This window comes from Phascolarctos cinereus, unplaced genomic scaffold (genome assembly GCF_003287225.1).
Source record: "Phascolarctos cinereus isolate Bilbo 61053 unplaced genomic scaffold, phaCin_HiC Scaffold_726;HRSCAF=1367, whole genome shotgun sequence".
NCBI lineage: Eukaryota > Metazoa > Chordata > Mammalia > Diprotodontia > Phascolarctidae > Phascolarctos > Phascolarctos cinereus.
In genome coordinates this window covers 284,517,034-284,535,179 of record NW_027556098.1, presented here as the reverse complement: position 1 = coordinate 284,535,179, position 18,146 = coordinate 284,517,034, and the positions used below count along the sequence as shown (strand labels likewise).

The 18,146-nt window shown below is 36.4% G+C and overlaps 1 protein-coding gene across 1 annotated transcript in view; it reads left to right on the top strand.

Annotated features, from left to right (window-relative positions):
- CWC15 (CWC15 spliceosome associated protein) overlaps nucleotides 1–17,773 on the top strand; it is a 34,817-nt gene extending 17,044 nt beyond the window's left edge. The window contains exons 6-7 of the mRNA XM_021000706.2: nucleotides 15,282–15,400; nucleotides 17,303–17,773. Of these exons, the coding sequence (XP_020856365.1) occupies nucleotides 15,282–15,400; nucleotides 17,303–17,432 (249 nt within the window). The 3' untranslated portion in view covers nucleotides 17,433–17,773. The remainder of the gene's footprint in view (nucleotides 1–15,281; nucleotides 15,401–17,302) is intronic.
- The last annotated feature ends 373 nt before the right edge of the window (nucleotides 17,774–18,146 follow it).

Below are 18,146 nucleotides of genomic sequence, written 5' to 3'. Positions count from 1 at the left end.
AATACAGAAGGATAGATGTCCTGATTTTTTTTTTTCAAATAGAGAAGAGAATGTGGACTGCAATATACCACAATCTTGAATTGTTAGCAAAATTCTAGAATGTATTTATTAAATGGATTGTTATCAATTTAGTTCGAAAAGGAAGTGGTGATCCCAAAACATAACTTCTTCAAGCTCAGGTCATGCCAAATTCACTTCATATCCTTTTGTTTTTAATAGAGTTGTTACACTGTTATACTGGTAGATTAGGAGAATGTTATGGATATTATTTATCTAGGTTTCTGTAAAGCATTTGACAAAGTCTCTCACATTGTCCTTATGGAGGAGATGGTATATGGCCAAGACCATAGTTTTGGTTCATTGGAAGGGGAGTTTACTGATAGTTGTCCAAAAGAGGAATGAGCTACTTTAGGAGAAAATTGGGGAGACCCCTCACTTGGGGTCTTCACGTGAAGATTGAGTTACTTGTCTGGTCTGCTGAAGATGCTATTCTTGTTCACATGTAGTTAGTTAATAAACATTTTATACACACACACAAATACACACAGTACATTTACACAATACATTTGCTATATATTATTAATATGCTTTATTAACATTATATATAGATTGAACTGAATAGTCTAATTCCTTCTAATTTTGATATTCTGTGATTCTTAAAAGAAAGTAATAAATTACTTTAAAAATTGCATTATTTAGATGCTTTTTCATTGAGCTCACTTTTCATAAAAACTTTAAATATCATAGCAGGAAAGTATGAGTTTTTGTTTATGAGGTTAGGCAGCTTTTTTGAAATCTTACATAGTATTAGGGGCATTTTTCAATCAGTTACAAAATGCTTGTTGAGTAAGCACTGTGTGCAAGATAGCATGCCTTGCTCCTATGGGAAATACAAAGAAAATGAAATATATATATCCCATTTTCAAGGGCTCTAACAAAAGTTAAACACGATTAAGAAGATAACTATGGCACACTGTAAATAAATGTGGTATTCACAAATACTATAAGCTTTGAAAGAAGCAAGTATTCACCTTGGTCTCTAATGATTTAGAAAAGTTTCCCAGAGGAGGTAGGACTTCAGCTTGGCTTCAGAGGATGATGGCATTCAGATCTAGTACAGAGAGCCAGGAGGGCATGGGGGGAATGGCTGAGGAGAGTGTTCACAAGCACATACTGAGTTGAAGTCCTGCCTCTGAAGCTTACTTGGCTACGTCACTCAGAGCCAATCCCTTGACCTCTGTCTCCCTCAGGTTCCTCACCTGTAAAATGGGGATTATAACGGGAACTAACTCCCCAAGGTTGTTTTGAGGATAAAATGAGATATTTGTAAAGTGCTTTGTAAACCTTAAAGCACAACTTAATGCTATTCCTGTCCTCATCATCGTCATTATATGTATGATGGTGGAATGTATAGATTCAGTCACTGTATAAACCCAAAGTATAAACTTTGTTTAGTGAATACTGAGTAGAACAATCTGACTGGAGTGGAAAATTCAGGAAATGGTAGTGATAGAAGATGAGAATGGAAAGAAGACTATTTTTGTTCTTAATTTATAAACTTGTAGCTTCACCAACTTTTCACAGTTAGCTGTTTTCATTTTGATCATGTGTATATTTAAGATAATTTTTTAAAAATTATGTTCTCAGGGCTAGATGTGAGTAGTTTCTTGATTTGATAGTCTTATAAAATATCTTAAAAGTATAACATTTCACTTACAGTACTGTGTTTATGGTAATCTATTAAACTCTGCAATTTAAAAAATTAATTATAATTAATTTTAAATCTTGAATTAAATAAAAAAGTACTTTAGAAATTTTTCATTTTTAAAAATAATGATAAATCTGAATTTTCTTATTTATTCATGGGCCAGCAGAGGGCAGTTGAAGTTGCCATCTGATCATTTTCTCCTAGACATTTTCTTCTCAGACTGAATCATAGAATTACAGAATTTTAAAGCCAGAAAGGACTTTAGAAATCTTTTTGTCCAGCTCCACTGAAGTGCATTTGTTTAAAAACAATTTTTTAGGTTAAGAATCTTGACCAGCTCTTATACTCTGGAGTTCTGCAAAATAGAATTGGGGGAAGACTATCAAAGAAGGGAGGAGAAAAAGTGATGAAAAATAAGGAGATGAGAAAGTAGAGGGGGATTTTTTTTACCAACTAAAATGATTTTAGTTGTAGACCAAGAGATAAGGGTCATAGGTTTTGTAGTTAAAAGACTGAGAGAACATCTCATCCAACCCCCACGTTTTATACATGAAGAATCTGAGGTCTGGAGGGGATATGTAACCTGCCAGTGGATAGAGTGCTAGGCCTGAAGTCAGGAAAGCTCATCTCTTGAGTTCAGATGTGGCCTCAGACACTTACTAGCTGTGTGACCCTGGGCAAGTCACTTAACTCTGTTTGCCTCAGTTCCTCATCTGTAAAATGAACTGGAAAAATAAATGCCAAAACCATTCCAGTATCTCTACCAAGAAAACCCCCAAATGGGGTAATGGAGAGTTGGACACAACTAAAACAACAAAAACCATATTCACCGTGATAGCTAGGGATAAGCAGCTAGAGACTAGGTGAAGGTGTATTCAGGACAAGATGGCTTCGACAGCCCAACCTCCGCATAACATTATTTAGAGTGCCTATTTGCCATATATGCCGTATAAAAACTTTTTATCATACTTCTATGATATAAGGTATTCTTACATTTTCACATGATCATTATCTTTACTATACTATAATTTATTTTTCCAAGGGAATATGTACTATATATTGTAAGAACAGATAGAGCTATGTAATTGTTATAATTCCTAACCACAGTGTCTGCAGTGTGTTTACAAATGCATAACAGATCTCTGAAAATGTTATCAAGTTTGATGGATTTGCAGATTTGAAGCATACATTTTCAAGTCAGATTGATTTGCAATGCACTATAGTAAAAGAGTAGATACAAAAAATTGTCAAGTCCTGGGTGGTCCTATTCCACTAACTTGAGTAAGATTATGGAAAAAAGAAAGAAAGAAAGAATGGGAGGGTAGCTGAGCACTAAAATAAGAAGGAACAAAAGAATATATCTGAAAGGAAAAAGAAAATGGAGGAATTTAGGTTCTTTGTATCATTTCAGACTAGTGATCATCTTGTTATGGATATTCTGTACTGGCTGTCCTGCTTCTCTAATTCTTCCTCCTTTTTCTCTGTCATTGATTCTTCGTCTTTTCCCCAGCTCCTTACAGGAGATGTTCCCTAGGAGTATCTTTAGCCTTTTCCTCTTCTTTTTCTTCATTCCTAGCTTCAGCTGTTCTATTTTAATTATCTTATTTCAAATAACTTCATATATACACAGTATCTCAAAGTGTACAGAGTGCTTTCCATAGAACTATTTTATGTAAAACTATTATTGTCCCCATTTTATAGATGAGGAAATTGAGGTTGTGTCTTGTGCACAGAGCTAATAAATGTTAGTGAATGAGATCCCAGGCCTCTTCTGGTTCAGAGTCCAGTGCTCTTTCTACTATATCACACTACCTTTCAAGCTTCCCAAATTGTTACCTTTAACCTGTAGTCTCAGACTGTCTCTTGAATACCATACCTGTATCTCCAGGTGTCTACAGGACATCTCTCTCCCTAAATATCCCCCAACGTGTCAAACTCCACATATGTAAAACCAAACTTACTTTTATGTCAAAACCTGTTTCTTGTTCTGCCCTTTTCTGTCTACCTAGTCACCCATGTTTGAAACCTTAATGTTAATTTTTAACTCTTCCCTTGTCCTTACATATCCTCTCCTTCCAGTTACCAAGCCTCTATCCTGTTTCCATGCTTTGTGTCTATTTCTGCTGCCTTCACTCTGGTACAGGATAGCCTGACTTCCTAATAAAGTCATCTTTTTTTTCCTCTTTATAAACTTTTCCCTACTACTACTGTACCCAGCATCTCATGCATAAGACAGGTCAGGTCTCCCTCCCACACCCAAATGACTTGTTGAATTCCTGTGCTCATTTGGAGTCAGAAGACATGGGTTCAAGCAATTACTAAACTTTTATTATTTATTTTTATCACTGTGTGACATGGCTCTACAGCTTCTATTACTGGAGTCACTATGGAAAAGTCTCTTAACCTCTCTGGGCCTCTTGTTTTCTTATCTGAAAAATGAAGAATTGTAGGGTCATAGATTTAGGGTTAGAAGTGTTAGCAGTCACAATCCAGTCACCTTATTTTACAGATGAGGAAATAGAGGCCTAGAAAAGTCAAATGACTTACCCTGTGACATATAAATAGGACTGGTATTTGGAGGCAATTCTTATGATTGCAAATCAGCATTTTTCCTCCACTCTACCACATTACTACCTGAGGGGTTAAATTAATGATCTATTAGGTCCCTTCAGTTTCTGAATCTGATCCTGCTCATTCTCAAAAACTTCCAAGTACTACCTCCAAAGAAACTTTCCCCAAGTTCCCTTTTCCAAACTGGAAATACCCTTTCCTTGTCTATCTTAGACCTCATGTACCATTATGTTTCCAACCTTGTTATATGCACTTAGTATTGTTTTGTGTTACAGTCACTTGTGTATTTGCCTTACCTCATCCATACCAAATTGTCTTACCCCCTTTATCACACAGTTCATGAAAGCAGAGGCCGTCTTTTCCTAACTTTCATGGTACCCAGTACAGGTGTCACTTACTAAATGTTTGTTAAAATGACGGAATTGAATTAAATACATGTTTGCTAGTACCCAGATGAGGGAATAGAGAACAGGTTATTAAGAAAGAAAAGACTGAATCACTTTGGCCAGGTCTTTTATAGAAATTTTTTAGGCTTGTGAAAGACAACTGAAATTTGAACTCTTCTAGGTATTGTACTTCAGGGAGAGGGAAAATGCTGCTATCTTACAAGATACTTTATGCTGTTTATTTATATCTCCACTCTGGAATCCATCCTGGGCTCACTTGGTTAGAACATTGTGCTGATCAGGTCAAAGTTTCAGATTTGATCTCAAGTCAGCCTAGTTGATTTTGAATGAGAGAAATCTTTGCTTAATTAACTCTAAACAATAGTTTCACAAATCTGTGCTCTTTGTTACAAGGAGATTGAACAAAAAGGTACAGTGCAAAACCTCTTGTGACTCCTGATAAAGTCATTTCCAAGTACCTGTGCTACTTATAAAATCAGTATTGTGGGATTCTTTCAGTCTTATTAATTCTTAGTTAAATGTTTCAACTCCCTAAATGTATGTGCTTTAACATACAGTGTTTAAGCACAAGATTAGATGCATCAGTTTTCCATACTTCTGGAACTGTCTTCTTAAGTAATGAATATTTAACATGAAGACTACTCACTAGTATGATTCTGTATACAGTGTATAAAAAGAATTGTGATCAGATATAAATATAAGTGTTCTCATTAAGTCACAGACCATTTGCTTTTTTTAAAAAATATTTCCATTTGATACTGAGATTGCACATAAGTATAAAATCATTTTGGATTGTGTGTTGTTAGTAGTTTTCCATACTAGTATCTTTCCCACTGTATTTCATCTCTTCCATCCTTCTACAATATATACTTTCTAAAATAACTCTCCTTTCAATGTGACTAAGCCTTATAGGGTTCAACTCCTTGCTTTTAATTGTGGTGCAGAATTATTTAAATATAGTATTACTTGCTTTTCTATAAATGGAAAGGTAGGACATGAAACATTTGCATCACTCAGAGCTACAAAATATAGTAGTATCATGAAGCGAAAAAATAACTTCCACTTCAGGAAATAACTGTGAACCTCTTAAGCTTTAGAGCAGAGGTTCTCAAACTTATTTGGCCTACCGCCCCTTTTCAGAAAACACTTACATAGCACCCCCCTGGAAATCTACTTTCTTTAACCCTTTAACACTGTTGTTTTTTTTTTTAATTTATGTCCTTTCAAATTGCTACCGCACCCCCCCCCCGATCGTTCCAGTGCCCCCCAGAGGGCAGTATGTCCCACTTTGGGAACCTGTGATCTAGAGCATAATTTGTAATAATAGATTGGCAAATGTTGGAGAATATTCATATAAAAATGACTTCAGTGCTCAAAAGAGAATTGAGGCTCCATGCTCATTATTCTTTGGTCCACTAAAGAATAGAGTAGTTTAGGGACTTGGAGTTTGACTGTTGAGTTCTTAACCTACCATATTTGCCTTCCCTGAAGTCCTCTCCAGTTTTAAGGGGAAGGTAAAGGATCTTTGGGATATCATCCATCTTTTCTGATGTTTTAGATAAAAGTCCTAGAATTATCAGAGCTTTTTTGCCCCAAATTCTCCTTTTGCCTTTGACATTGTTGTTTTATAAAATGTAATGATACAGTAATTCTTTTCCATTTATTGTAGTATCAACTTATAAGGTTCTTGGGAGTCAGGGTCAAACAAACAAGGGTGTTGATAAGTAGATTGATTATGTAGTAGCCTTGAGACTTACTCTGGAGATTCATTAAAACTTCATCTTAATGATCGAAGAAGAGAGTTTTATAATGATGTACTTTTGGTACTACAGTAACTAAACACTAGGATGGAGGCAAAATTCAGTACTCCGGTGTTTTGGTGAGGTTCCATCTCATTTGTTCCTTTACCCCCAAAAAATCTAAAAGTAGTTTACGGAGTTCTGACTGTCAGCATCACTAGTGTTGCAGATGGAAGTTGTGAGACCAAGAAAAGTTAGCCAAAGGGCAAATTAGTGGCCACAGTTGAAATGTGGTACAAGTCTCCTCCCACTGCTACCCGAGCCAAAACTGCACCTGCCTAAATTTGAGCGCAACCTCTCCCCCCAATTACCACTCCGACACCTAGAATTTATTAATTCTAGGTAGATACATATGTCAGTTCTTGTTGGACTCCCCTTACTTTGGGCAGCCTGATAATCAGCCCCACTTGCCTTAACCTTGTAACCTGGTTCAAGGCCCCAGCCCCACTCAACAAATGTGGTAGCCCACTCCCTTCCATGATCCCGCTGCTCTTAACCAAGCAGTCATTTTTTGGGGAAAACAAAACAAAACAAAAAAACCTTTTAAATATTATTTAAAATAAAAATTTTTGTAAGAACAAAAAATACATTTATACCATTAATAAAATACATTTAAAGTATTATTTACTTCGTCAATACCATTTCCTTTACAATTTATGTTTTGTTTTATAATGTATATAATATGTTAGTGCAGTAGGATATTTCATTTTATTTTATTGGGGGGGCCCTAGAAAATGGGGTTAAGTGACTTGCCCAGGGTCACGCTGCTGGTGAGCATCAAGTGTCTGAGGCTGGATTTGAACTGAGGTCCTCCTGATTCCAGGGCCAATGCTCTAGATCCACTGTGCCATCTAGCTGCCCCAAGATTTTATAGCTTATGAATAAATATACACATATTAGGGGTACATGCTTACATAGTTTTTACTGACGGATTACTTGGTCAAAAAAGTTTTGAGAGTCCTACTGCACACCACAGTGCCTTTCTATAGTAGTAATTTGCTAACTGTCCTTACTGTTTTCATTAAAGTCATTTAATCTTTAACACAGAATCTGCTTTCCCTGTTCCTGCACTTGGACGTGTACATGCCACACACTCTCCTTCCCAACGTAGATACAGATCCCTTAGTTTGACTTTTACTGATATCTTTTGTACACTTCTCTTGTCCAGTCTAGATAAAAATCTGATTCAGGAACCCTTCCCTATTTTCCCATTCCATCTAAAGGTTGATCCTTTAGAGCCATCGTGGTCAAGGAAAAAGATGCTATACTGAGGGTGAGGCCTGGATTTGAATCTTGATATTCTTATCCTCTGTTATCATGGACAAGTATTTCTCAGAACCTCAGCATTCTCAAGTCTAAAATGGGAGATAGAAAACTTAGGCTACCTTCTTCACAAGCTTATTGTGAGGAAAGCAATTTGTCAACCTTGATGTATTAAATAAATATTATTATTGATTTGAAGAGATGAATTCTCTTAAGCAGTAGCTCTCAGAAACTTTTAGGCCACTGATGACTTTGGCAGGGTAAAATGCCTTACAGCTTACCCGTCATCCCACCCATACTTGTCATCAAAAAACTTGTCCTTGAAATTAATGGGACAAATATATTTCTTTGGGTGAACAGCAAGTTGGTTAGGTTTTTGTCCATTTTAAGTGAGTTATTAAGTCACGTCAGAAGCAAAATATATCTTTTTATATTACAAAAATTGACAGTGTTAAGACAATAATCTACAATTGTCTTAGGGATCCTTAGTTACCACTAGTGATCTCTGCACTGTACTCTGAGAACCAATACTTCAAAGAAGCTTTAGTAGAAAATGTTTCCCTTGTGTGCCAAGGGAAAAAAACAAAATTTGAGACTGTTGACTGGGGAAGTCTACCTGTAGTACCTGTTATTATAAATGCCCTTGCAAACTATTCAGACTTACAAATCAGAAAAACTATTAAATTATATTTTTAAATTGAGCTAAAGGAGTTTTTGTAATTACAGTATGGAGGGAGATGACAAAAATTGGCAGGGGTGTGGGGAGAACTGATATCAAAAGCATAAAGAAAACAACTGAGAACAAATGTAGTATTTAAAAATTTTTTTCTTGTATGAATTAACGTTAATAGGAAAATACTTGTGGCCTTCAGAGATTTCTGATTTAACTTGGTGGATCAAAAGATGATTAGATTATTTTGTACATTCTAAGAAGTTTCATACTAGATTTGTGTCTTTTAGATTGTTTCAATTTGGCACTTAATGCTAATAAAATCATCTAGTTGTATTCTGCTTTGGAGCATGACAGCACAGCTCATTTCAAAGAATTTGTCAAGAGCTCTTTTCTCAGCTGATGGTTGACATAATCATAAATCTTTAAAATTATTCACTATGCCCACAGAGCTTTGCTAATCAGCAACATTTGGATACAGTGTTACTTTACTTAAAACTGTCAATCATCTGTAATGGTTTTAGACAGTCTAAATTGTACAAGAAGTTGTTATAAAACTTTGCAGTCATTTTACAAACTTCAGGAAGCCAGGAGTGGAGGGGGGAAGAATTACTTTTCAGTAATTTCAGTGAAGAAATGACATAAACTAAAATAGTTGGTATTGCTGGTTTCAAATTATTGAAATAATTTGGAAAAATGAGTTTTTAATGATGGTGGCAGATGCATTCTCCTTTCTGAAAACAAAGTATTTTTCCTAAAAAGAGTAAGAAATTACTTCACTGTTGGGAAAGAATCTACTCAACCTGTGAGGTGAAGAGGTCCTGGAATTACAATTCTTTATGCTCTTCACTAGTGCCCTCCTCACCTAAAAACTAATTTTGGCCAAATAGGCCTGCTTGCTGTTCCCCATATACAGCCATCTACCTCCTGGTTCCATGTTTTTGCATAGCTCTTCTCTCTCAAGCCTGCAGTGTTCTCCCTCCTTACCTTAATACGTCTTTAAAACCCCCTAGTTCCCTTTAAAGCTCAGCTCAAGTACTATTTGCTACTTTTGATTCCCCTGCTTGTTAGCTCCTCCCAGTCCTCCTTCCCCCAAAGAAATCAACATGTGTTTTGTATATATCTGTTTATTTCTCTTAGAACATGCACTTCTCCAACAGAATAGAACGTCTTTGAAGACAGAGGTTGTTTCACTTTTGGATTTGTATCCCCAGCACTTAGCATAGTGTCTAGCACATGGTATACACTTATAATACCTGGTATTTATGTAATAATAACTGGTATTTATGTAGCACTTCGTGGTTACAAAATACCATCACACACATTATCTCCTTTCAGTCTCACAACGACCCTGAATGGTAGGCAATGGAAGTTTTATCCTTCACAGGTAAAGAAACTGAGGCTCAGTGTAAGTGATCTATGCCGAGGGTTACAAAGCATATTAGTGGTAAAGCTGGTCAGGGCTACTGTTCTTTGCATTGTGTCAGAAATCTCTATTGTAAATTTCCAGATTTGGAATATAAAAACCTGAGTATGCCGGGTAAAAATTATGTTTTCTGTACAGCACATGTGAATTCCCAAGGTCACCTTCATGGTTAGTCTACTCAGTCTTTTTTGTGGTAATTTTTTTACGCGTTTGAATGTATCCTTCTGGTAAGTGTTCTAGTATTCGAGGCCAATAATCTGTTTATTGACTTAAGATGCTGGCTCTGCCAGTAGATAGTAGCTCCCATTACCTTTTAAGGATATCTGTGTTTTTAGTGTCATGCATTTGGAAGCTAATAAGCACTAATAGATTTTATTTTTCCTTTTGGAAAAAAAAAACAACAATAAATTGCATAATAGAGCCTGAAAAACACACACACACACACACACACACACACACACACACACACACACACACACACACACACACACACACCCCAACACCTTGAAAAATAGTATTCTTGTATCTGATTCTGTGACTTTTTATAGTGGGGTTAGTTAAGAGTTCACTTTATTTACAGCCTTTCACTTATGTTAAGAGGTAAAAAAAATATATATATTTTTGACTTCCATGCTTCCAACAGGGAGTTAGGGTTTAAGTGCTGGACTTAGAGTCAAAAAGGCCTGGGTTCAAATCCTACCTCAGCATTTACTTAGTTGTATGATCCTGGACAATTCATTTCACAGAGTCTTAAGGTGATGGATTTGGAATTTCACTTCTCTGAGCCCCAGTTTCCTCATCTGTAAAATGTGTGTGATAATAATAATAGCATCTACCTCACAGAATTTTTGCAAAGATCTAATGAGGATAAAACTTGCTATATAAATGTTACAATTGCTTGATTTAGCAGTTAGCTTGTACATATATTTTTTGAATAGTCATGGATACTGCTAAGGATTTCTTATAGAAAGCAAGAATTTTTACAGATGTTAAAAGATAAGCACTACTGGTGGTACTTCGGAAATTATTCAATTTGACACCAAGAAAAAAGTTTTTTCATTAGGAAAATTGTTTTGATTTTATATATCTGACCTTTGCTGTAAATTGAGCACATAAGCAAAAGATATAATTACCTTTCTAACTTTGATGTCTGTGAATTTTTGCCACTACTGTTTTTAATTTCTAAGCCCTTAGAGATTGCAAATGCAAAATATGTTCTAAGTTGTGTGCTGTCATTTATCAAATAAATCATAATTCAGTGTGTTGATCAAAGACCAAAATATATTTTCCAAATAGTTAATCTTTTATGTGAGATGATTGTTTACAAATATAGTTTCTACTTTAGACTTTTATAAATTAGTTGACTGAAAAGAGATGTTGAATGTGTTCTCATTGGTTTTTGTGGCTAGAGGGTACAAAATCCCATATCTTTTGGAGGGGAAAAGTAATGTTACAGAGTATAACATTCCAAGATCTTTGGGTATGATAGTAAAGACAAAAACATTTTGACTGTGACTTATATTTAAGGAATCATATATGTTTTTCTTGTGGTTTTGTCCAGAAGTACTGCCTTACTACTAAGTAGCAAACCCAAGTATTAATGTTGGCTTTTTATATGCTTTTTCTCCCAGTGAAAATTAAGTGAGATTTGTTTTAAATTTACTTGGGAAGCATTCCAAGGCATCTTTGGAAGATAATAGCAAGCCATTGAAGGTTTTTGATCCGGGACATGACATCATTTGCGTTAGGAATTAATCTGATGGCAACATATAGGTTAGGTTAGAGAGACTTGGAGACCAGTTAAAAAACTAGGGGTGATAAATACCTGAACCAGTCATAGGAGAAGAACTGGAGTGGAGGGAATGAATGTTAAAAATGAGTATTAGTTGTTTAAGAAGAAGGGATACCTGTACGTGTTTGCAGACCAAAGAAGGGGAAGGAATGCAGAGAAGTGGGAAAGATTACTGGTGGAAGAGAACGAGTCATGAAAACAAGGTTTTTTCCAGAAGTGATGAAAGGATGATAGAATCAGGAGCTACAAGTGTTGTGCTTCCTTTTGAAAAAGATGTATGTCAGAGTTGAGGAATAGCGGGACATAAGGCAGAGAGGGCAGAAATTGGGAGTCTGAAGACCTGGGTTCATATCCCAGCTCTGTCACTAAATGACTCCAGGCAAGTTATGTATTTTGAAATCATACATTTCCTTTTTACACTATTTTGTATTCTGTGTGGTTCATTTTCATTTCCTGATTTGTTTTCCTCTTAAACTGGAGAAATGTCCATATTCTGGTGCATTTCTATCAGGATTAACCTATATAATGAAGCAACTTTTTCTTATGGGGATGATAACTGAAGCATGAAATTTGTAATGAATTTTGAAGCCTTTTCCTGCTGACAGGAAAATTGGTAGTGAATGAGTATCAGGTAACTTCAGGCCAGTGTTGCAAAGTATAGTTTGGGTAGTAACACAATTTAGCTTTCAAAACCAGTGACCTCAATTTATTCCAGATGCAATCACATTGCTTTATTCCTTAAAGTAATTTTTTAGGCCATATTGTAGAAAAACCTTATTGTTCTGATGTTCACCTATCATCACCATCTTCTCTGTTACCTAGACTCAAAACCCCTCTTACCTTTGACTCATCTCTGCCCCTACCCAGTCATATGACCATTCTAAAATATTTCACATTTTTTCCTCCCCTTCTCTTGTCTCCTCCTTGTCTGAATGATAATATTTTCCCAAATGCTCTCCCTATCACAGTTCTCTTTCCTTCACTTCATCTTATACAGTGCTACCAGATTAGTTCTTCTAAAGCATAACTTTGATCATGTTACACACATTGACCAAAAAACTTTCATTGGCTTCCCTTTTTCTGCTGAAACAGATCACTGTTTGGCCTTATAGCCTGGACTTGTATATTTTGGTCCCGGTCTACTTTTCTGTTAGCCTTATCTCCCACTGTCTCCCTTCTCATACTTCTCTGCTACAGCCCATTTGACCATTTCCCACATATCTCTGCTTTGGCATTTCTACAGATGGCTCACATACTACTCTTGTCTGTGTGGAAAGGCTTTCAGTGAAATCCTGTGTCTATCCTTTGGGGCTCAGCCTGGACACAATCTTCTCCTTGAAGCAAACTTTCAATTCCAGCAAATCAATCAGCAAGCATTTATTAGGTGCTTGCTGTGTACTTAGTAGAAGGTTAGATTGTTTCCTTTTTTGTCTTTGTATCCTCACAATCCCTGCCCTCAACAAATTTTCATTCTCAAGGGATACAAATATGGAAAGAGACTAGAACTATGATTCCATTGATATCTGCACAAAATCAGTAGGAGGAAATTTGGTGAGTTGGGAGTAGGGACAGTAGCAGCTAAGGGATCAGGAAGGGGGTCACATGTAGAAGATAGTGGTTGAGCTGTGCTTTACAAGAAACTGAGGGCCTTGGGGGGTAGAAGGGAGGAGGAGATAGTATATTCCTGGGCATGGGGACAGCCCATGCAAAGGTTCTTATGCAGAATGCCAGTTATGTACTAGGAAAGGTGCAAAGATGAAATAAGACACAATCTTAAATTCACAGAGCCACTCTAGAATGAAATCTACCCTTTGACATTTAAATACATGATTTCATCAGTGTAAGTCTCCTTCTGTGGGATAAAGGTCACACAGCTCATCCACACTTCCTTATTCTGTGTAAATCTGTTTCATATTTTTCTATAAATTTTTTATAGGTGAGCCATCCAGTAATGTCTTCCTCTGGTTCTTTTAACATCTGACCTGTCGCAGTGTAGCACTTACCTGTTTAGTTATAGTCTCTAATTCTTACTGCATGATCTGACTAATATGTTCTGAATAACGTCTTCATTGCCACTCACACTTTACATTTTTGTGTTAGTGATACAAAGAGATGAGCTTTTGTGGCAGTAGGCAATTTGGGATCATTGAAAGCATTCCACTGCTTCTCAAATATGATCAAGACTGAAGTGGTCTTCCTACTGAAATCTATGCCCAGCCAATTACTATCCAGTATAGTCTGTTCTAGGAGATACACATATCAGTACATCTCAGTGAGAGAGATTAGACCCCATGATCACTAGCCAGGGTCTTTTTCTAACAAATTCTATGTTCTTATAATCAAAAAAACATAGAAATAGTTTTAGAAATTTTTAAGTGGAAAAGGTAATATGGTCCAGCTTTTAATTTTACAGATTAATTTGTGACCCACAGAGATTAAGTGACTTGCTTAAGGTCACAAAGCTAGTTTAATGATTGAGCTAAGACTGAAATCTAGACCTTCTGCCTGCTGGTGTAGGGAATCTGTCTAGAGGGAGGTATAATTTTCAGTAAGCTTCTCCGGGTCCATTTTGCCATGAAACTTGCTTCCCTACACATATTCCCTTTCTTTCCTGTCTTGCCTACAACTCCCTAAGGAGACAGGGCAAGGTATCAAGTCTACAGGAATGAGGAAAAGCAGGTGTCATAAGTGAAACTGGGCAGCCAGTGTAGTCATCCTCTTCTAATAGCTACTTCCTTTTGCCCCAGGTACAAAGTTAGTTCCAGGAAGAGGGATTACCTTTCTCCTTCTATTGTATTTGGAGTATTGTGATCGATTCTAGGTATTGCATCAGAGGAAAGATGTCAGCAAGCTGGACTGTGTACAGAGTAGGGTGACCAGGATGGTGAGAGGACTGGATACCCTGTCATATGAGGAAAAACAGAAGGAAAGGTTGGGATAGCCTGGAAAAGGGAACCTGATGACTATCTTAAAACATTTGCAGGACTGTCATGTGGAAGACTGAGACTTGTTTTACTGGGTCCTGGACAACTGGGCTAGGAACAACCAGTAGTAGACATTGCTGAAAGGCAACTTTCTGCTTGGTAAAAGGAAATCTTTCCAAATAGGTTTTTGTTGTTGTTGATTGTTTATTTGTTTGGTCTGGCCCTGTGATTTCATGGATATAGGGAGAAAACTCTCTCTTCCATTGCAGGTAGGTAATTTTCTATAAGTTCTCAGTTGCCTGGGCCAGTGAGAATTTAAATGATTTCCCCACAGTAGGTCACACAATCAGTATGTGAGCCCAGGTTGTTCTGACCACTGAGGCCACCAGCTCTTATCCATTACTCAACACTGTTCGAAAGTGGATGGGATGCCTTAGATGTTAGTAACTTTCTCATAACAAGAGGTCTTCAAGCAGAGTGGATGACTGCCCTCAAGAGATGTTGGGTAAGAGGGATCCCTGGTTCAGATATGGGTTAGACTGAATGATCTTTTGAGGACCCTTGTAAGTTTTAGTCTTTCTGATTCTGTTCCATTACCAAAGCCAGTATAATCTTTCTCTACCACCACATGGGAGAATTTTGCAGTTTAAGTCCTACAACTTTTTCTTTTGTAACCTAAGAAAGAAAAGATTACCCAAGAATTACCTTTTGTAATTTACAGGAACAAGAACAAAAGGCTGAAGAAGAGAGAATTCGGATGGAAAATATCCTCAGTGGAAACCCTCTCCTTAATCTCACTGGTCCCTCTCAGCCTCAGACCAACTTCAAAGTAAAGAGAAGGTAGGGGCCTGCTTCCTTTAGCCCCTGGGATAGGGGCAGCCACCTTATTTCTTATTCTGATTGAGTAGAAGTCTGACTGATGTTTTAAATCACTTAATTTGCTTTTATTCTGCTTGTACCTAGCAAAATAGAAAGCCTTTAAACACTTCCATCTGCCCTGCACTGCAAGATTCCTCACATTCAGCTTTAGGGTGGTTATCTGTGCACATTTACTCTGTAGGTCAATGATGACCTCACTAGTATTGCTTCTGTAAGACACATACATTCTTATTTTGCTTATCCCTCATTTCTAGTAGGCTAAAGTGAAGCTGTCATTTATCATTTGTTGTGTAAAGAAATAGGGTGTGTCGGCACTTCATTTGAGAGGTAGCCAATTGCTTCTCATTGATATATCTTATTACATGGTAGCAGTTTGCATTCTGCCTTACTCTTTCCACAGAACTCATATTGTTTGTTTTCTATTAGATATGATTGTGTAGCCCTACCTATAGGGCACATTCATGTGGGCAGGAATTATTTAAGAGACCTAGCCAAAAGAAACAGACCTGTGCTGCACTTTGAATTTGTTTACCCAGGACTGGCTCAATCACATTATTTTATTTCTGTAGAACATCAGTTTTTGCTCTTTATGTAGTTAGTGTATGGACTGTCTCCTTTAAGTGTTCACCCATGGTTTCTACTATAGTTATTGTTGACTACTTAAAGTGGAGTTTTAACATTTGAGATTATATCACTTTGGAGACAAACTAAATCAGCCATGGAAGATTAGTTAATTCTGACTAATCAATAAAATTGTATCAGGGAGCCTAAGGTGATACTATTTCAATATTTAAAACCTAGAAGTCTTAAAATTGGAAAAGTATCCTTTTGTTCTAAGCCATGAAACTATTTTTGTTCTTTTCATTAAGAGGTTTGGGTTGGTTGGTTGAATACCCTGAAGTAATATTTTGGATAAGAGGTTCCTTATCTCTTTTGTGCCCTGGACCCCTAGGCAGTCTGGTGAAGCCCATTGACCCCTTCTCAGAAGAATATTTTTAAATGCATAATATAAAATACATAGATTACAAAGAAAACTGTTAAATACATTTATCAAAATAGGGCAGCTAAATGGTACAGTGGATAGAGTGCTGGACCTGGAGTCAGGAAGACCTAAGTTCAAATCTGGCCTCAGACATTTAACTTGCTGTGTGGCCCAATGCAAGTCACTTCAGCCTGTTTACCTCAGTTTCCTCATCTATAAAAGGAGCTGGAGAAGGAAATGGCAAACTACTCTAGCGTCTTTGTGAAGAAAGCCCCAAGAGGGTTCACAAAGAGTCAGACACAACTGAACAACATCATTTATCAAAATATTTTAAAAATTACTCCCATAGCACTTAATGGCAGTGCTTGGTACATGGCAGGTGCTTGATAAATGCTGAAGTCTGACTTACCCATGTTAAGAAAATCTTGATTCTGATGTTTCAGTTAGAGATAAACTTTCTTAATTCAGTTTTTTCAAAGGCCATTATAAAGTAATTTATCCAAATATTTAGTTATACATGGGTCAAATAAATCACTGTATACAGGAGTATATAGAGCATCTCTCGTAGAGGAACCATCATGAAAGTGCTGGTGATGATGGTGGTGGTTCTTACTATGCTTACTTATAGTTGCTTAGATAAAATTGAAATTAATATTAAGGATATTTTGGTAATTTTTTCTTGCAAATGTAATGATCTAAGATTGATTCCAAGAAGATTTACTTTTATATTTTAGACAAAATAAAATTAACATCAGCATATAGAGTGTGCTTAAGTAAGGTATCATAAAAATCATAATCATTTAAATTCTGTTTACTGCTCATTCCAAACTGGACTATTTAAAACTCTACTAATAACCCTTTTGTTTTTCTAACACCTTTAGGTGGGATGATGATGTTGTCTTTAAAAACTGCGCCAAAGGAGTAGATGAGCTGAAAAAGGACAAAAGATTTGTAAATGATACGCTTCGATCAGAATTTCACAAAAAATTCATGGAGAAATATATCAAGTAGTACAGTTTTATGTGCTTAATTATTAAAAGGGGGCTCGTTCCAACTTTAAGAGTTGTTCTGGGTTTGGTTTAGTCAGGATTTTCTTCCCATGCTCTTAATGGCTTATAAATTTCCTGCATTTAAGATTCAAAAATACCATTTTGTGTCTGTGTGTCAGTAATACATTATTTTATAATGGCATCCTCGATCTAGGAATTGGTTTAACCTCTTTTCCTACATTGTTGATTTATCATTTAATAAACCAGTTTGTGTTCTGTGAATATTTCTAGTTCCATTTTTTTCTTGTAAAAATGTTGTGTGGGAAAATCTGGTTTTCAATAAAAACTTTAATTGTCTAAATACCCCTGTGACTCAAGAAGTAATCTTTGGGCCCTGGTATTTAGTTTGAATTTATGCAAATGATAAAAAGCTTCATTTTGTATTTTAAGAGATTAGTGGCATGTTATCCATCAAGGCTAGTCTTTGGAAGTGGTTTCGGTATTTTGGTTGTTTTCTTCTCACTGTGTGACACTGAACCAATGCCATTTATTATGTCAGTCCAAATACAGGTCTTGTCCCTGAGGTGGGATATTTGAGAAGAAAAGATATACATGTATCCTCTAAAAAAATAACACTGATTATAAACTGTAATGAAGTTTTATATAAGATAGATTGGATGTGAGGAGGGAGTATAGCCTAGGCCACACTGACCTGATAGTTTATTTTTCCCATAAT